The sequence below is a fragment of the Cryptomeria japonica genome, chromosome 3 (genome assembly GCF_030272615.1).
Source record: "Cryptomeria japonica chromosome 3, Sugi_1.0, whole genome shotgun sequence".
Taxonomy (NCBI): domain Eukaryota; kingdom Viridiplantae; phylum Streptophyta; class Pinopsida; order Cupressales; family Cupressaceae; genus Cryptomeria; species Cryptomeria japonica.
The window spans coordinates 7,631,670-7,652,128 of record NC_081407.1 but is presented as its reverse complement, the minus strand read 5'-3'; the positions used below and the strand labels follow the sequence as shown (position 1 = coordinate 7,652,128).

Genomic DNA, 20,459 nt, shown 5'->3' with positions numbered 1-20,459 from the left:
ATGAAATAAAAAATGCAAAGACTTTGTGTAATTTGTTGGATGGGCTGGTGTTGTGACGTTTTCACACATCGCCCCATTTAAAATGGGGACCCCCTCTTTTCGCTTTTGTTTTGCCTGTTCTTCTCTCTACTTTTAGGGTTTTGAATGAGTGAGTTGTCTGTCTGGGCTAGGGCTAAACCTTAGGGGTTTCTTTTGGATATTTTTCAAGCTGAGTCCAGTCAAATTTTGAAAGTTATTAAGCGTCCTCCCGAGGATTGAGATTGAGTTGATAAGGTGAGTCTGTCAGGAAGTCAGATATGTCCCAGGTTAGGTCTAGATTCGGGAATTTTTTGGGGTAAAATTCAAATTTTGTCTAAGTGCTAGCATTTTGAAGATGAAATTGTATATTCTTGCCTAGGTAAATTTTGATCAATTTTCGGAGGCAAGATGATGCCTGAAACAAAGAAAGTGCTCCTGTCCTTCATTGGAGGCCCAGGGCGAATTTCATTCTAAGTGCAATTTTTTGTTTTGTGAGGGCTTGCTAACTGATTCCTGGCCTTGAAGATGACCTAATTCTGCCTTGTGAAATGATTGGAGACCTAAATTTTGAATATTTTAGCCAGAAAGGACAAACGTTCTCCCGTCCCTCTCCAAGGGACCAGAGCACAAATGTTATTTTACGCATATTTGTCACTGACTTTTCTATTTTGTTTTGTGCAGGGTCTTCCAGAATGATAATTGGACATGACTTGATACTTTTGAAGATTTTGAAGGCACAAAAATGGTGAATTTTGAAGGTTAAAGGAAAAAGTGCTCCCGTCCCTCTCCAAGGGACCAAGGCAAAGTGCTCTCGTCCCTCACTGAAGGACAAAGGCGAAAAGACTTATTGGAGCCATTCCTGACCTTGTTTGGTTAAATTGAGACATCAAAGGCATGGTGAAGGATGAAATGAACATGATAAAGCATCCAGACTTGATTGAAAACAATGAAATGATGAAGTTTTTGCCTAGAAGGTCAAAAGTGCTCCTGTCCCTCACTGAAGGACCAGAGCACTTTTCTTTATATGCACAATTTTAGACCTTTATTGGACATTAACTTCTATTCATAGCATGAAGTAAGATGAAATCTTCCCTAGCAAAGGAATTTCGAGACGAAAAGTGAGACAATTTGGCTAAGAGGGCAAAAAGTGCTCCTGTCCCTCACTGAAGGACCGGAGCACTGAATTTCAAATTCGCACTATCTTTGCAAGGTTAAGGTGATTTTATGATTTGAAGAGGTTAAGGGAAGCATGTTCTGTCCATTGAATATAATTTAAGCAGTCTACAAAGGAGTAAATCAACCCAAATGACAAAAAGTGCTCCCGTCCCTCACTGAAGGACCATGCCACTTTTTCAAGTTTCTCTTCTTTGTTTGAGATTTTATGGCAAAACTTGACTTAGATGGGAAGGACGAATGATGTTTTATGCCTTGGATGCAATTGAGAGGTTTAAAGAACAAAAAAGTATGCCAAGGTGTAAAAAGTGCTCCCGTCCCTCTCCAAGGGACCAGAGCGATTTTCCAAAAAAGTGTAAATTTCTTGCAAGGACACGGCGAGTTTGTGATTGAAATGAATGGAAGAGGACATGATTAGCCCATTGAAGATAATTTGGGAAGCTAGCAAAGGCCGGATAAGCTTGAAATTGAAAAAGTGCTCCCGTCCCTCACCAAGGGACCAGAGCACTTAACATGTTATCTAGCCTTTCTCGCCAATTTTGGACAAATTGAGGCCAAGGCGCAAGTTTGAAAAAGTGTTTAAAATGCCTTGAAGTGGAATTGAGATGCGAGAGTTGCAAATTTTGACGACAACTGGCAAAAGTGCTCCCGTCCCTCACCAAGGGACCAGAGCGCTTTTTCCAAATATGACCATTTACCTTGCATTTTGAAAGGATATTTTTATTACCAAGGCTCAAGATGGAGTGAAATGTGATATTCTACGCCTCGAGGGTAAATTGAAGATTAATGTGATCAAGAATTTGCACAAGATGCAAAAAGTGCTCCCGTCCCTCACTGAAGGACCAGAGCACTTTTTTATGAAACAACAAATTCCCTCCGAGATTATGCCAAGGCAAAGTTGTGTGAGATGGTAAGGATCCTCTAAAACATGGTGAACAAAGATTTGACTTTAAAAAATTGAGAATCCTAGCCTAAAAATGAAAAAGTGCTCCTGTCCCTCTCCAAGGGACCAGAGTGCTTAACATGTGCATTCTTTATTTTTGCCATATCCCAACGTTGACATCCTCCAAATCGCATGAAATGCCAAAATCATCAACTTCGAAATAAAAAAAGAATTAATTAAATTGGCATTTAAAAGCGCATAGCATTTAATAAATTAATTTTGAGCCTCAAAAAATCGATTTTTTATTATTAAGGCATTTAAAATTAATTTTTGTGAAATTAAAATTAAAATTGAAAAAGGAGCGCTTGAGGTATTATTTTTATCCATTTTATTAGGTCGGTCTCTTGTTTTTGCAAATTTATTTATTTTTTGGCCTATTTTGTCAAGTCGGCCTATGGGGAGATGAAATGGTGAACGCCCTATATAATGGGAGTATTTTGAGCAATTTTAATCAACATTCATTCATTATTTCAAGTGCAATTTGAAGAGCAAGGAAGGAGGTGCGAAATCTGGTTTAGTTGGAGCGAATTATCTTAAGTGTGGAGACTAAGGAGGGCGAAATTCATCTTGAAGGCTATTGGAGAGGCGAATTTCTTGCTAGATTGGAGGATAATTTCCAGATTTTTTGAAGACATTTGAAGGCGAATTTCCAGATTTTTGAAGAGGCTAGTGGAGTTTATTCTTTTTCAAACTAGAGGAGGCGTACTTCATCCAAAGAAGGACTATAAATCTTGCCCAACAAAATCCGGTCCTCTTCCTTCATTTTTCAAGGTTTTGTACTTAAATACTCAAGGGAAGGTATGAAGAATCATTTTTTGAAGTTCTTATTCAAGACTTATTATGATCCCATTGCAATTTTGTAAAGTCTAAGTCTTGAAGATCCAAATTCCATTCATTATTAATTTGAAAATGTGTAGTTCTTGATTTATCATGACTTTTTTCAAATTAATATCTTAAGTTTTACTGTTGAAAGGTCTTAAATTTCATGCTTTGAGGTTTGATGCTCAAAAGACTAACTTTAATATTTTGTGTAGGCATCAAATGGAGATCCCGGAGTTGTAAAATCAAGCCAGATCAAGGACGGTCTCCTCCAAGAAGATCAAGCAAGGACAAGGGCGACCTCATCCAGTCTAGCATCGACAAGGATAGCTTTCTTCGGACTAACATCATCAAGGGCGACCTCTTCTAATCCGGCATTCCAAGGCGAGGTACATCATCATCCTGCAAATCAAGGACATGAGAAGTCAGAGCAAAGGGTTCGTTGAAGAAGCAGATAGTTCCAGATGAATTAATTAAAGCTAGCTTCTCAGCAACATCAAGTTGGCATCAACCAAGTATCAGACAAGGTGGCATCCTAGTCATCACTTCTCCAGTCGGATTGATCCACCTCAGCATGTCCAGATTCAATGTACCTAACTCATGGAAGGTGGCACAAACTTCGATGTACCTACCCCAGCTATCCATTGGTCGATTTTTCCAGAGAGGACATGTGTCCAAGCAATACAATTATTTCATTGGTCAAGCATTAAATGTTATGTAATAGTTGTAACAAACCCTAATTAGGGTTTTCATTGTAAAATCTTGGCCATTGATCTCAAATTGATCTTAAGCCGAATTGATCTAAGCCATCGAATTGTATTGAGGGCACTATATAAGCCCTAGCATTTCATTTGTAAAGGGGAATAGTTGGAAGCAGTTAGAAGACAGATAGAGTAGTTAGAAGGTGATTAGCTAGTTGATAGAATAGCAATTAGAGTAGAGTAGAGAGAGAAGGCAAAGATTGTTGCCAAGATGTTGTTGTAAAAGACTTGCAACTTCATTGAAGAAATGGTGAAATTTATGGGTCGATTCGACAATTTGCATGGTCTCTATACTTCTCATATTTGATTTCATGTTATTAGATGAGTGGAAGAAATGTGCTTGATTGATGGTGAAATTCGTATATCCATACTACTAGCAGTTTGTTGATTGCAGACTTGCCTTGTGTAGTCAACTGGAATCATTCAGCTTAAGCTTAACTTCAATTGTTGCTTTTTCATTGATATGCATCAACCTGATGGTGTCTATGCCTGCAGTGATGATTTGAACATCATAAAGCTTTCCTTCGAAGATCGCACTAACCTTGTGGAGATGGTCCTGCGATGTCAAAACAAGACTTAGTTAGAATTCCATCAAAGATCATTCATTGCTCTTACATTCTTAGTGTTAGGATTAGATCCTTTCCTCGCCCTCATCTTTTTTCCTTTTTTTCAAATCAAAGCTAGTAAGAGCCTGTGTTCCAGCAATATTCAAAGCAGATCAGAAGTTCAATCATCAAGTGTAAGTCCCCTTGTGATTCTAGCAAATCACATCATACCACAAAGAGCTTATCCACACATAGAGACCCTACATACAAGAACCTTGGAGTCATCCTGATTGATCCTTTTCCGCGATATCTTCAGCAATCAGAGGCTTTATTCAAGAGAGGATAAGGTACCCTTGGGTATTTTATTTTGTGTTTGATAGTGTACAAAATACACGTCAACAGCTGGTTCAGAGAGTTGGAGTTGAGAATGTTGTCCAAATTATCACGGACAACGCAACTCCATATGTATCTGCAGGTAGAATGCTTATTGAGAGGCATCCTACGATGACATGGAGTCCTTGTGCTACACATTGCTTGGACTTGATGCTAGAGGACATTGGGAAGATTGGATGGGTGAAAAAGATGGTAGAATATGGAAGAAGTGTCACCAAATTCATCTACAACCATACTTGGGTGCTTGCTTTGATGAGAAAACACACAAATGGCAAGGACCTTGTGCAATCGGGAGTGACACGATTTGCTAGCCACTTCATCACTTTGCATAGCATTCTTAGTGCCATTCCTCATCTTAAGTAGATGTTTGTGTCTGATGCTTGGTTGGGGTCTGCATACTCCAAAAGACCTGAAGCAGAGAAGATTGTGAGCATTGTTTTTGATGAAGGGTTCACCAAAAGTGGAGAGGAGTTGATTGCGATAAGTAACAAACACAAAGTAAACTTTATACAATCTTGTCTATTTGCTGATTTTATTTTTTAGGGGTTAATTTTGTACTAATTTAAAATTTGTTTTCATTTTTTAGGTGATAGAACCTTTGGTATGGGTTCTTCGTATGGTGGATGGAGAGGGCATGCCAATGGGTTTCATTTATGAGGCCATGGATAGGGCCAAAGAGGCCATTTCACATTACTATCGTGGAAATACAAGAAAATGTGAAATCCTTTGGCGCATCATTGATCGTAGGTGGACAAACCAACTCCACCAACCGATACATGACTTCACCTACTTTTTGAACCCGAAATTCTACTTCTCTAATTCATTTAGGGCTGATGAGGAGGTCATGGCAGGTGTTATTGCATGCATTGATAACATGGCACCTGGTCCTGAGTTGAGAGACAAGGTTCTTGATGAGTTGGAGGTGAGATTTGACATTCGCAATTGCTCTATCTTTATTTGTGAATTCAGAAATGTTCATTATTGAATTTGAGTTTGACACTTTGACTATCTATTTATGAATTTGGAAATGTTCATTGTTCAAGATCTACAAGAGTGCAGAGGGGAGACTCTTGTCATCACAACTAGCAATTGATAGGAGAGGAAAACAAACCAGGTAAAAAATTTAGTAACTTAGTTCAATATTGCAAGAAAAAACCTACAAATTTGATTGTTACTTTTTTTTCTCAATTCTAATATTTCTAAATGTTTTTTGTAGATTTATGGTGGAAGAATTATGGTGCTGGCACGCCTAATCTTCAAAAGATAGCCATTTGTGTTTTGTCTCAGCCATGCAGTGCTTTTGGGTGTGAATGAAATTGGAGTGTATTTGAGAGCATTCACACAAAGAAGAGAAATAGATTGACACAAGAACGGCTCAATGATCTAGTCTTCATTCGGTACAACCTTCGCCTTCGAGTTAGACATGTGGAGGGTGTTTCACACGAGGCCATTGACTTGGAGGAAATTGATCCATATGGTGTTTGGACCGTGAATGAACAAAATGATGGTGATGATGTCCTCCTTACCGAAGAAGAAATTGTAGAAATAGAGAGAGGAGCAGCACAAGATGCAGAAGGAGCAAGATTGGATGAAATGGAGGATGAAGATGAGGACAAAGATGAGGACTTTGACTTTGAAGAAGAACCATCTCACCATTTAGATACCACAACACCCACTGCTACTACTTCTAGCTCAAGGCCTGAAAAATTGAGCTATATTAGGAGAAATACAAAGAGGAAGACGTAGTCTTCTCTTTAGTTTGTTCATTGTTGTTTTTCACATTTGGAGTTGGACATATCATTATATGTAATTTTGTAAACATTTATAAACTTATGTTGCTATTATACATTTTAGAGTTGAAACTATGAGTATGAATGATGAAATTTCAAATATAGCGTGTTTGTAGATCATATGACATGTGTAATGTTTCAATTATGGCTCTTATGTTCTCTAAATGCATTAATTTCTTTATGTTTTTTTTTTGTAAAACTACGGTTTTTTTTTGCCGAGTCTTTCGCGAGTCCGAGTCCAAGTCCAAATTGTTGGTTTGCCGAGTCTGTGGCGAGTTCGAGTTTTAAAACTTTGTCTGTGATTATGTGTGATAATCAAAACTGTGTGAAACTTTCAGTTAATCCAGTATTTCATGATAGAAGCAAACATGTGGAAATTAAATATCATTACTTGAGAGACATGGTTTAGCGAAAAGCAGTTGAACTCAAGTACATTTCTACAGAGGAGCAGACTGTAGCCATTCTCACCAAGCCACTTTTGATAAAAGCTTGGTATGATGGAGAATGATGCTCTTGTTGAGAGAGAGTCTCAGCTTCAATGATACATTGCTTGTGTTTAATGAGTTCTTCTCTATGAGAGAAGTTCGAGGTGAAATCCCTTGGTTAATGAGTTCTTCTTTGCAAGAGAAGTTCGAGGTGAAATCCCTTGATTAATGAGTTCTTCTTTGCGAGAGAAGTTCGAGGTGAAATCCCTTGATCCACCCTCTCGGACTAGCTATGGTGGAAGTCATGTTTATGACTTTATGATTTTTATATTTTGGTTTTATTTATCCTCTAGGAGTAGCTATGATGAATATTGTTATACTAAGATAACAACTTTATTGAATAAAAACTTTGATAGTTTTTTTTTTGACATCTTCTGAGTTGCAGGTATGTGTACTTGTCATATGTTGACATAATGAAGATCTCTCTCTTGCTAAGAGGGAGTGTTGAAGATATAGCTGCGATAGAGATCATCAATGCAATGTTCCTTATTTATTTCGTCTATTATCGACTCTTTAGCTTCCGCTCTTTTCTTGCCTTGTTTGTTGTCGGTGACTCATTTTGCTACGACTGTCAGTGAAGGTGATGTGGCTGTCAGTGAAGGTGATGAGGCTGTCAGTGCAGATGTAACTGTCCGTGCCTTTCCCTCTCCCTTCGTGTGACTCTTCACTAGAAATTCCGATATGTTATATTGATTATTCTTCCTTGTCTCGTGTTCTTCTTCTTCGGCAGTTTCAATATCGACTTCTCTTTCGTAAAAATCGTGTGATTGTGTTTGATAGATCAGAGATATTATGTGTTCTTTCTGCATCCAGAGTTTTCAGTTATATGAAGGTTTTTAGATTGTATGCGAGATGTATCATCTGAGTTCATTCTCATGATTGATTTCTAGAGAATCAAACTCATATTATTGTGATTGATACTAATCTGAGACTATCATCAATTGTATTCTTTTCTAAGATATAATAAAATTCATTTTGAGTGGGCTGGGTTTTGCAACCTCAGGTGGAGGGTTTTCCTAGGATAAGGGCTTGTGTATTTGTGTTTCATTCTTTATTTTCTGTTCTCAGTTTTTCTATATTCTAGTTCAAGTTTAACAGTCACAAAATCTAATATAACACAATAATATGGACAATATAAGGACTAATTAATGTGATGGTATAATAATGCTAAACTAAGGGAACTTGTAACCCTTACAAGACTGTTATAAAATCATATCAATTGCAAACTCATTGCATAATGTATGTGGGATCCTCTCTTAGGTATGCCACTCTATAGTTGACGCCTAACCCCTGCCACATGGAGCCAATAGGGATGAAGCATCTGCTCTTGGGCTTAAGAGAAGAGGTGGTTGTGATGAGGGGGAACGGCGATAGGACATCTCACTGGGTACGCCACTCCATGATGGATGCTTAACACCTGCCACATGGAGCCAAGAGGGATCTAGCATCTACTCTTGGGCCTAGGGTGGAGGCTCTCTTGGACACACTATCCAGCTAGCCTACCCTAGTGCACTAAGAATTGGATCATAAAGAATGGCACTTAACCTACAAATCTGATTTTATCTAACAAATATAATACTAATGGAAAACGGTATACAAAGGTACTCCCATAAACTTAATTACCTATATTAGATTTGGGCAAATTTAGGTGTATTTAAAGTATAACTAATTAGGGGATATTACATGATACCGAATAATGAAACTTGCGCTCAAGAAGCTCGGCTTTGATGTATTAAGTCTTCCTCAATGTTTTGGACACCATGACATGACCAGACAATAAAGCCAGTCGCTTCTCCCTTAAGTCATGCCAAGTATGATGATTAAGATTCAGCAACCTGTGTTACTCCTGCCTTGATGCAAGGGGCTGTAATACCCCTCAACAGACACTTGGAAACACACTTCAACACTAATGCTAATCTGATTTCTAATGAGCAAAATAAGTTAATTTAGACACCAAATATATGCACCAAAACTTGGAAAATTGTGATGGAAATCTGGAACATGTTTACATGACAAAGAGCTAAGCTTATTGGCTTTTTAACTCCACATTACAACCTGATGGAAATCTGCTCCAAGACCTGCAAATTTAAAACTTAAAACATAAACATGAAACAGAGATTCTCTGTTTCAAGCAAACACTCATACTGCAACAAACGTACAAACACAATTAATGCATTATGGCCTTCTATTGGCCTCTTCTCTCTTCAATGTTCATAGCATCCTTCTAAACATATTTCAAACCTGGCAACTCTCATCCGCACCCATCCTCATATAAACATTAAAGGCAATCTGCAATAACTCTTCTTTCCAACTGCAACCACTTTCCCTCTGCCTTGGCCGATCTATATTTTCCCTGCTGCCATGCCCTTACTCCTGTAATGTCTCCTATCTGATCTATTTCAATATACTAAAATTGATTAATATTTTTCAATTAATTATAAACACGTGCTTATTTATTTTCCTCATAAGGTGATTAATTTCATTATTCATATTTATTAATATAGATATCAGACCCTGCTACTACTTCAGTTTTAAGGGAAAAGGGTCTATGTATGTTACCAAAGTGCTTAGAGACCAAATACAATAGGTTCCCTCAAAGTTTACAGATCTAAGCCCTTACCTATCTTGGGACTTAACCTATTGCTTGGATTTAGACTGCCCCTCTTTGGAACATCTCATTCCCATCTCTTTAAATATTGACAGTAATAACATGATTTAGACTATAAGTATACTAATTTCTTATGTATTATGAATATATATGAAATTAAGTATGACTGTCATACATATTGCAGTCCATATTAATGTTACTATTAGTTCTGCATAGGAACATTATCAGGCTTCATATATTAAGCATACTTATTAAACACATCCCCATGCATACCACCAAGAACAAGGATGTTACTGCCTATAACTCAATAATAACAGTTCTGATCTGATCTGCTTGATGGTGCTGTTACTGGATGCTTTTATTCCTTTCTTTTATATCTCTCAATGTGAGGGAGAGGTCACACCTCTTCATCATGCATGCCCTTTGGCAAGAGACACCGTTTCACCATTAGCATCTTTTGAAAGAGTGCAACTCTTCATTATTTCTGCCCTTTGAAACAGACACAACCTTTCATAATCAGATGTGCACTTCTTATTTAAATCAGATGTGCGCTTCTGATTTTTAAATTATCCCCCTCTCAAATGAGGTTCTCTTCTCCCGTTTATATCTCATTGTTGAGGGAGTCGCAACTTTTCCTTCTATGTCTTTTGACCATTCATTAATTTAATTAAATTTAATTAATTATTTTTTATTATATTTTAATTTAATTTTTTTATTTTTGTTCTTTTGTATTTTAATTTTTTTTTATTATTAAATTATATTTTAAAGTAGGGACAATTTGCTTGTCCTCAAGCAATGACAATTTTAATTTTCTCAAACTAAATCATCTGCCAATATGAATAAAAAACACAGAGCATACACATGAAAAACACGAAGCATACACATGGATATTTGCAAACACGAAGCATACACATGGATATTTGCAAACACAAAGCATACACGTGAATACACGTATTGTCAGATTTCTTCTTATTGACTAGAATGATTCATTGATTCACCTTTATCCTACAAGATGGCAGGATCATAGCTCTGATACCACTCGTATTGTCAAATTTCTTCTTATTGACTAGAATGATTCATTGATTCACCTTTATCCTACAGGATGGTAGGATCAACTACACAAAGCCGGTGCAATCTTCAATGGATTGTGCTTATGATTAAGATGTTGGGATGCACAGAGGATGGGCTCAGACTAACTTTGCACAATGAGATGGAAATCATCCATTCACCAAAAGTATGAGCGGAGATACATCGTCAATTAACACTTATCAAATCCTTCATTCAACGGTAATAACATGAAAGCAAATCTAAATTAACTATAACTAAGTGTTGAGGAAATTAAAACCAAGCTAATCATTCAAACAATAGGGATTAAAAAGCCTTAAGAGAAAGCACACATGCAATATATTATTCGAAAATGACCTTCACGCAACAATATGTCAAAAACCTCACACTCTCCAAATGAGAGGAGGGAGCCTTATATAGTTTTCAGAAAGTAAAAGAATGACCGAGATCAAACAGTGATCAAGGGCCCAGATTGAAAGCTACAAACTCTAATCAGGGTTTCCCAAAATTCTGCTAGTTTGAAAGAATGAGAAAGTGACATGTGGCACAACTACTATTCTCACTGAGGTGAGCGTCCAGTTTCCTCTTTCGTAGATTCGATGTACCTGGACATGATAAGCCTGACCTCCTCCATAGTGACATTTGGCAAGCTACTAATCTGGAAGTCGATGATGTCCACATCATCGGTACATGTGGCGAGGATGCTTCCCACTCAACTACTTGAGTAAGAAAGTTCTCATCGATGAAGAGAAAATTTGCCATCCTTGAAAGATCGCCCTTGTCAATCATCCCTGAGTCCTTGAAGAAGCTTTATTGAATCTTGGCTCTCAAGTTCTCTGCTTGCAAATGCTTCTCCCTTATACTCTCTTTCTTCCAGATCTCAGACGCTACATGAAACATCTTACTCAAAATCTCCCTGACACTGTCCTCTGTTTCAAAGCACTTAGTCTCAGATTTCTTCAAAACTTCAATCCGGGTGACCAATGCATAATACCAGGTGTTGAAGTCATACCTATCCCCAGCCTGTATGACACCTGCATCCACCAAACTTCTCTTCGACAAGCCTCAGATAACCTTCAGATGTGGAAGTATTTCATCCTGAATTTCCTCCACGTCTTCCCAATTTGCAGCTAGGTCCTGGATACGACTGACCAACGAAGAGGCAGACTCACGTGCTGACACTAAATTTTCCACAAGTATATCAGCTCGTGCTGAAGCATTTGAAATCCACTCATTGGCCTGCGTGAATGTGCCCTTCATATCTTCGTAATCCTCCATTGACTCTTGCTGGAGAGGCCGTGGAGGGGTGATCGATATCTCATGGTTGAGTGGCCTGGTAAGATGGAGAACATACTTCCTCCATTGTTGATTTTCTTCCTCAACCTTCTTTCTCTTCTCTCTCTCCTGAGCTAAACTCGCCTTGAGGGCGTTACAAGAGTCGTCAAAGTACTGGACCTCTTGGTCTTGGGTAGGCTTACCCAACTCTATAGTGGTGATCTTATAGTTCTCTGAGGCAATATTGTCCCGTGTTTTCCCTTCCTTCAGCACAACTATTTGAATTGTCCTGAATCCTGCACTATCCCTTTGAATCAAAGAGAACTTTCTGGTTGGCTTGGGTGGCTTGACTATGACTGGCTCATTCACCTTCTCCAAAAATGCTGCCGTGACCTCTTCAAAATGGGCTTCCTTAGGGACCTTAGCCCTTATCCTTTCCCTCATCCAATCAAGGACAGTTGACTGCTCCATAGTGTTTTGATCAAACCCATCATCTGCCCTTCTTGGTTCAGTAACTATACCATCCAAGAAGATTAATGGAGATGCAGACGTTTCAACTTCTATAGCTGCATTTAAAATTTGCTCTCTGTCCGAACTTTGGACAACTGCTTTCATTATTTCCTCAATCGAAGGGGAAAACACTCTCACTCCCTTATTAACCATACATATGCCCATCTCTTGCTCTTCAACTGCATTCTGATCAGGCACTTCAGATGCGACACTCAGGATGGAATGACCTTCGCTAGACTCTCGTCTCTCCCCTACAATCTTCTTTCCTATGGCCTTTCCAGAGCTTCCAACTAACTCCTTCCTCTTTCGGGACCCAACACTCTCTGGATTCCGAGCATTGCCTGTAGGGATACAAGGGTTGGAGGATAGAGAGTCATCTACTCCCATCAAGTCGTAGGTCAGGGCCACACCTTTAGAGGTCAATGGTTCCGTCCTTTCAGAGGTCCACCATTTAGAATATTTGACCACCGACCTCATGAGGTCTGCCAAATCTGATTTCTCTCCTTCTGACCAATCTATCAAGGTCAGTAGTTCATTTTTCATCTTTTCAAAGCTTTCTGCTGAAGCTCAAGGCTATCTTCTACATGGTCAGCAACTCTAAACACCCCCGTTGCTCTTACCATGCTCAAGGGAATCCTTGACCAAAATCTCTTCCTGATCTCAAACGAAATTGTCGGCTGCATTAGCCCAATAATCTTCTAAATCAGCTCTGTGCTCAAATGTCATCCCTTCGACCCTTTTTATTTTGTGGAATGGATCAAAATTCTTCCTCGCCTTGTACTGATAAAAAGGGTACCAAGCCAGCTCCTTCTTAGCAGTGGCGGCAGCTTGTGATGACGAACATGTTTCTAGTCCATTCCCAATCATGAGAGAGGAGGTTCCTGCCTTCTTTTGCTTATCTCTTTGAATTGCCATATACCCCTCCAATTGCCTCACAACTTCGAGTAACACAACTCGGTTGGTAGGGTAAGTTGGAAGCTTATAGGGAGATCCGGTGAACCCCTAAATTCTAAGGTAAGTGAACTTCGGGTATTGGATATACCGATATCCAAATCTACTGATGAAGTCCATAGACTCTTGAGAGAGTTTTTGATCTAGTCCTCCTTGCAACATCCGTGTGATGTGCATGAGAAATGTGTCATTCACCCTTTTAAAATGGAACTTTTCTTACATGTGAAGTTGGGGATAACAATCATAGACTGGAAATTGATTTTCTTTGTTTCCCACTTCCCCTCTGCAGGTGAGACCTTTGTATCTGTAGGTTCTGCCAGGGAATAAAACAGGTATGAACTCATGAAGAAGGTCCTATTTGCTTCTAGGTTCTTCCGTTGGCTATCCAAGTTATCACTTATCATTTGAGCCCAGTCTATCATCTTCACTCCGTTCATTATTTCATTTATAAAATAATACATCCAGGGTTCGAATGGAGCACCTTGAGGATTCCCCATTATCCTGTTCAGCAGGACGATCATATCTACGATATCTTCCTTGAAGTATGCTCTCACCAAGCTTTTCCTTTGAAATTTGGAGGCACCTTTCCTTGGCTTATCCAGCCAGGAATGATTGACGATGGCGTCATACTCCTCCAAGTGGTCTTGATACATGCGATCAACTTCATCTTTGGTCACATACACGACATTGTGATACTCTGGAATTTTGAAGGCTTCCCTGATGGCCTCATCGTTGATGTTTGCCAATATTCTCCCATCGGGTACAACAATATCCCTACTGGCGGGGTTGTAATGCCTAGCACATTCAGCTACTAATTCGGTGCATTGCATGGTGGGAAGAAAACCAGCAGCATGCACGATGCCACTCTTCATCATCTTTCGTGCAATTGTGGTAGGCACAAGGTTGTCCAAACCAAACATCCGTTTCTTGAACTCCCTCAGATTGATGTGCCTGAGGTTAGTGTCGCTAACGTTCTTCCATTTCGAAGTCATCCTTGACTCGGGAGGAGCATCTTTGTCCACCTGAAATTTCATCGTGCTTAAAATCTGCAAGTAAAAATGAAACTTAAGTTAGCAATTGGCTCGCGAATTGAAGAAAATAGAGGCTGCGAATGGCCAAGTGTTTGGAGACTTTATCTTATTTTCATACTTAGCTGGAAAAAATGGATTTTCCCATGTAAACTCTTCAATCCTACGGATAATTGTGATTGCAGTCCAACACCAAGCGTTATAGCTTCAAAACTTTTCTTTACTTAGCCAATAAAATGATTTTCCTTCACTAACAATTCGAATAGATCCACTAAAATCACTTTCAATGACTCTGAAAAAAACTCAGAAAATGCAACAAATCTGCATTGTATATTCAACTTCACCTTCGAATAGATTGAAATAAGGCTAGAAGTTTCTCAGAAAACTCAAAAAGAATTAACAATTCTCCCTTATACCAGCTGGCTCTACTCCAAAATCTGTGAATTCTTTGTCAAGAAGCTTGCCCAATTGCAAGCAATATCAATATTTTCTCCAGATGAGCTCCTATCTGCAAATACTTCTTAATGTTTTCCTTAGCTTGCTAAGGAATTTCGAACTTCTTGGTGTAAGAATGAAGTTACAAAATATGCATTTGTAGTGAAGTTTATTTCCTAATTAGAAACACGCAAAAAATCATCCAACTCATGTTTCTAAATCCAACTTAAATCTTGGGAAAGTTTCTCATCCATTTCTGAGTTGTGTTGTCATCTTCTTTAGTTCGAAAATCTTCTACTTGTGCAAGTTTCTAAATTGTTTTTTGGTTAATAAATTTGAACTAGGCTTATAAATTAGTATCTTCCAAAACATTTCTAATTTGGAACTCAGTTTGAAAATCATCTTGATCTGCAAATATCTTCTTTCTAATTTCAATTTCAAATTTCCATTTTGATTTTCCAGCTCGTTGATCTTTGAAAATCTCAGTTTCCAACTTTCTAAATTGATTATAAGTTCGATTTTTGGGAAGATTTGATGACATCACTTGGCTTCTTGTTGACTTTATTTGACTTCCAAGAGTAGGGCGGACTTTTGGAAGGACTCCAACATGTTTGTTTGCCTTCAATTTCATGCTTGGGCAGACTTTTAGAGCTCCTCTTCATGGGCGGCATTTCTCCTTATCACCATGCATGGTAGACTTTTAGAACTTTACCATCTTCTCTATCAAGTTTGGGCGGACTCTCATTACCAAAGTAAATCAGACGCTCAGGTCATCAAATGTAAGTCCCCTTGTGATTCCAACATAATCACATCATACCACAAGAGCTTATCCGCAAGTAGAGAACCTACATATAAGAACCTTGGAGTTGCCTCGATTGATCCTTAGGCGAAATCTTCAGCATTCGGGGAAACTTTGTTCAAGAGAGGATAAGATACTTTGGTATTTTATTTTGTGTTCGCATGTGCATAAAAAACACATCAACACTTTGCAAGAGTTTTCCAGCAATCATTAACAATGTTATAGATAAACATAGCTGTGGATTTGCATGACATGATTATGCAACTTAGAATAATAAACTCTGTGAGTTTGTTACCATTATAGTATTTCCACTTCAGTTTGTTTTGTTTTCTTAAGGGCAAAAGGTTCAGTTAGTATTAAAAAATGGGAAATTGCTTTCTTGAACTTTTGGTTCTTGTTTTATAGATTTTTCCTAAGTTGCAGGGTTCGCCCCCTAGACGCCTGGTACTGGTCCGGTTCGGTCTTGGTCTGGTCCACCTGTGGTTCAGATAGGGTCCGTGATTCACAGGATTGGTTCGGACCAGGTGGAATCCAAGAGGACCCAGGTCGAACCCGGGTGTTTGACGGGCCCAAAAATGGTGTTTTTTTTGCAAAATTTAATATTTTTTGAAATCCACCACATAAAAAATTAAAATATAACCCTAGAAGTGATTTTTAAAACATTAACTTGGCTCATTTCACACAAGCAACATGACTACAAGCAAGGGGAAATGAAGATGTGGGATATAGAGCCAGAGCATATTGATTTGGATGCTTTCACTTCTCAGCTTGTTGCATTTGATGACGTAGATAGCAAGCAAACTTATAGTGCAAGTGCAAGTGTAAGTGGCATTGGCATTGGTTCATCTAATGTCAATGTCAATGATGAGGAGGAGGAGAATGAGGATGATGAATTAGAGAATCCATTTGATGATCAAACTTTAAATTGTTGAAAGTTGAAACAATGATACTTGAATATTTTATCATTTTGATATTAAACTTGATGTATATGATGCTGTTATGGTATGATCATGATGCTATGATTACGAGTTTAGGTTGGTTTTGTTGTTTATATGATGCTATGTGACATGCTAATCGTAATTCATGTATTAACGAACCCAAACTCCTTTTCAAAATTTTGTCGTACCGGCGTACCGGTTCTTCGAATTTGAATCGGTGCCTGAACCCAAACTGGCAACTTAGGATTTTTATTGTCAATAGCCTTACCTTATTTACTCATCTGAATCTTGATCCACCTTTACTAACCTAGGATTGAAATAACCAGCTACTGCATTTAAAGAATTGTTAATTTAGTGATCAGATTTACAAGAATGAACAGAAAAATGATAATGCACAGTAACAGGAAACAACACACACAACTAGAAGTGTACACAACACAAGTCTACCCTAGGAAAACCTCCCTCTTGGAGGAAAAACCCAGCATTAAGTGTCCCTGATTTGATTGATGTAAATCCAGTAACAATTACAGCATTATCCTGCCTTAGGGCATAAATATAAAGACTTAGCTGATAAGGAATGGTGAACTTGTTGTCTGAATCAGAACTCGGCAGGTATATGATGATGCTCCAGTCTGAACCAGATTTGTAATCCCTTCACCAATAGTTGCAGACCTTCTAAGATATTTGCTGACCTTTAATGGTGATGCATTGACCTTCCAAGGTGGTTCGCTGACCTTCAGAAGTGGTTCGCTTGCCTTCAATGAGGATTCGCTAACCTCCAGAATGAGTGGGCAGATCTTGCAGAGCTAACTTCACATTGATGATGAAAACTGAGTGATGAATGCATACAAATGAATCTCTATTTATATGTGGCGTGGAGACCAATTCAAGTCGGCTTCACCTTAAGTTTTGTGCCAAGACTTAATTACAATTATAGGTCTTACACGTTACCTTATGTCTTGCCCTATTTTGGCGTCCTAATAATGATTAAGTTATATTGCAAGGGGAGCGCACCTATTTAGGGCCACACGTTACATGAAGGGGTGTGTCCCTACGTTTGGTGAGCTTAATGCATTTGGGCCCAGCCCTATAAGGATTCGGATGTTGCCTTAAGGCAATCCGAATCCATTTGTTTTCCTAACCTAGTTACAAAATCAACAAGAATGACGTAGACTCGTAGAGCGTTCCAGAGATCTGAACTGTCGAATAGGCTGAATTTTTAAGAAATCTGCTTAGTGCTTTTTTATTTTTTTATTTTTTTATTTTGCTCTATCAGAACCCCCATACAAAAAGGCCATGCAAGGTTCACCATCATCGAGCATTCCCAAAATTTTGACACATAGCTCAAGCACCCTTTTCTGCCCCTTCCTAAATTGCTCTTCCTAAGACAATTCTTCCAATCTTTTTTTAAATGCTTTCCTCAGAAAGCTTAGAGTGTGCCCATTTCTGACTAATCTTCCATTTTCTCAATGATAAACATTTAGCAAACCTAGTTTCAGTATGGAAGAGAAGTTCATATTTTTTTAAATGAATCATACAAGACTCGAGTGACAATTAAATATACAATTGGAATTTGTTTTACTTGCCCGAGATTTCTCATGCACTCTAATTTTGCTATATTGTTCAAATTGTGCCAAACGATATGCTGCATATGCCGTCCAAAATAGGTGAGGACACTCATTGATAGGCAGGTCACTTGTTGCTTAAAAAAAGTTGCATTATTTGTACTAACTTGGAGAACATTTTCTTCTCTGCTATACAGAATGGAGAATTCAATGCATCTGAAAATAGAATCATCTACCTTCATGTTCTTGCTTGTCTCAATAGAATTCATGAACATTGCATCAACTAACCATACATACTGCAGTTGAGCTTGTTTTTTCAGATTCTTTTTCAGTTCATCTAGTATAACACATAGGGTGACATTTCTTCTTGCAGATTAGTTCTTACGATCCCATCAAATGGCATCGTATAACCCTCCTCAAATTCCAAATCTCATCTATGGTGGCTTTCATACTGTTAGCCCCTATTTGATACTGGCCAAATCTTAAACTTTTTGTAACTGCTATAAAACCTTGCTCATATCCGAATCTAAAACTTACAAACATCTTGTTGCACCTCGTTAACTACTTTACGTGCTTCTTCATGGCAAAGTTTATGGGTGAAGATTATCATGGAGAAATCAAAAGATTGGAACATTATGAAGACTGCTTGAGGATAGTCGTAATGATAACTATAGTCTTGGAGCCTGTCGACTGTAATGAGTAAAAGACAGTTAGTGGTGTCAAAGATTCATAAGGACGGGTATTTAAGAAGCAGAGCATACTATACAGTAAGAAGGCAATTTCTTATGAGAAGAAGCATGAACATGAAAATGCAACGACAAATTATGGATTTGAGATAGTTCAAGACACTTATTGTTGACACGGTTCCTGATGCAAGAGCAATGAAGGAGATAAATACAACTGAGAAATCTGAGGCAGAGAAATTTGTTCAAATCAAGCAGGCTGAAAGTGAAGCAGAATCAAAATATCTATCTGGATTGGGCATGGCTTGTCAACGACAAGCTATTGTTCATGGTCTTAGAGACAGAGTCTTAGGTTTTACCAGTAGTGTTCTTGGAATAAATGCAAAAGATGTCACAGATTTAATCCTCGTAACTCTATTTTGACACAATGAAGGATATAGGGGCCTCATCAAAGTTATCATCTGTATTCATCCCTCATGGACTGGGTGCTGTTCATGATATCACTAAGCAGATCAGTGATGGTTTACTGCAACCACAACCTACATAGTGGTGCTCTTGGGATTCAAAATTTAAAAGATCATTTGTCTTGAAGGTTTTCATGCCATGTGATAGTAGTCATCAGGAAGGAGGATTCGAGCAGAGTATTGCTCAACGCATGCAAAATATGGAAGGGATGACAAAGCTCCCTGTCCGTGCGAGATATAAAGTCTTGACAACGCATTAGAAATAATTAATTGGTCAGGTACTATAATAGGAAATGGTCACATAAATGTATATTATTGTTGAAAAGGCTTTGAGTTGGATGGTAAAGTTGGTTCATAAACCAGCCAAGTCTCTGACTAGGTTCGAAAGTTATAAAATCACCCGAATCTCCGACTCGGTTCCAAAATCAAGTGAAGTGCTGACAAAGGTTCAAAATTTGTCCATTTCCCCAACATCTCCATTTCAGCTTTTTATAATGGTCTTGTAACCATAGTTTTGGGAACAACAATGGCGGAAGCTTGGAAGAGGCCTTTTCTTTGTTTTTGTTTTTGAATTTGTGACATCACTGGCAAGATCGAAGTATAGGGTTTTCTTCCTACATCATTTTCAGAATTTGTTAAGGCTGCTTACCAAATCTGAATTCTTGACAATGCTAGGCTGTTTATCACAAACCCATACATGCCGCCATTGCACAGAAAGTTTGTTCGCATCTTATTAGATTTCGGGCCTATGATCATAGATGAAGCTCATATATATAAAGGAGTTTTGGGTGTCGTACTACGCTCGCTCTGCGAATTGCAGCAAATCCCTGTGAACATGCTATGGAACCTGCTAATCTGCGAAAGGTGGACATAATGCAATCAAAGAATGAGAAGTGCTTGTGGGAGAAGCACACAAGCATGGGATTGAAGTGTCAACGGATGTGGTATTCGACTATATTGCGGACAGAAATGATATGGGTCCAATATCATTTTTAGGGGCCTGAATAATAGTGTGTATCACATGCTTGCACCCAGGGTTGAGTTCTATAATTTTTCCATCTATGGCAACACATTCAATTACAATCATCCCAAGATTCAGCCGGCAATTGTAACAGTGATTTTCTGCTCCCAAGCCACTCAGAGTAAATGTACAAAGGCAATAGCTGATTCACTGATATCAAGGTTGCCCAATCCACATTAAATCTCAGTAT

The 20,459-nt window shown here is 38.4% G+C and overlaps 2 protein-coding genes across 2 annotated transcripts in view; both read left to right on the top strand.

Annotated features, from left to right (window-relative positions):
* Positions 1-20,459, top strand: part of LOC131065653 (uncharacterized) — a 33,549-nt gene that overhangs the window by 7,985 nt on the left and 5,105 nt on the right. The window lies entirely within an intron of this gene.
* On the top strand, positions 4,621-6,485 carry LOC131065654 (uncharacterized). The gene is made up of 3 exons (XM_058000238.2): positions 4,621-5,574; positions 5,696-5,766; positions 5,869-6,485. Exons 1-3 carry the CDS (start codon positions 5,269-5,271, stop codon positions 5,903-5,905), a joined length of 414 nt encoding a protein of 137 aa, XP_057856221.1. The 5' UTR covers positions 4,621-5,268; the 3' UTR covers positions 5,906-6,485.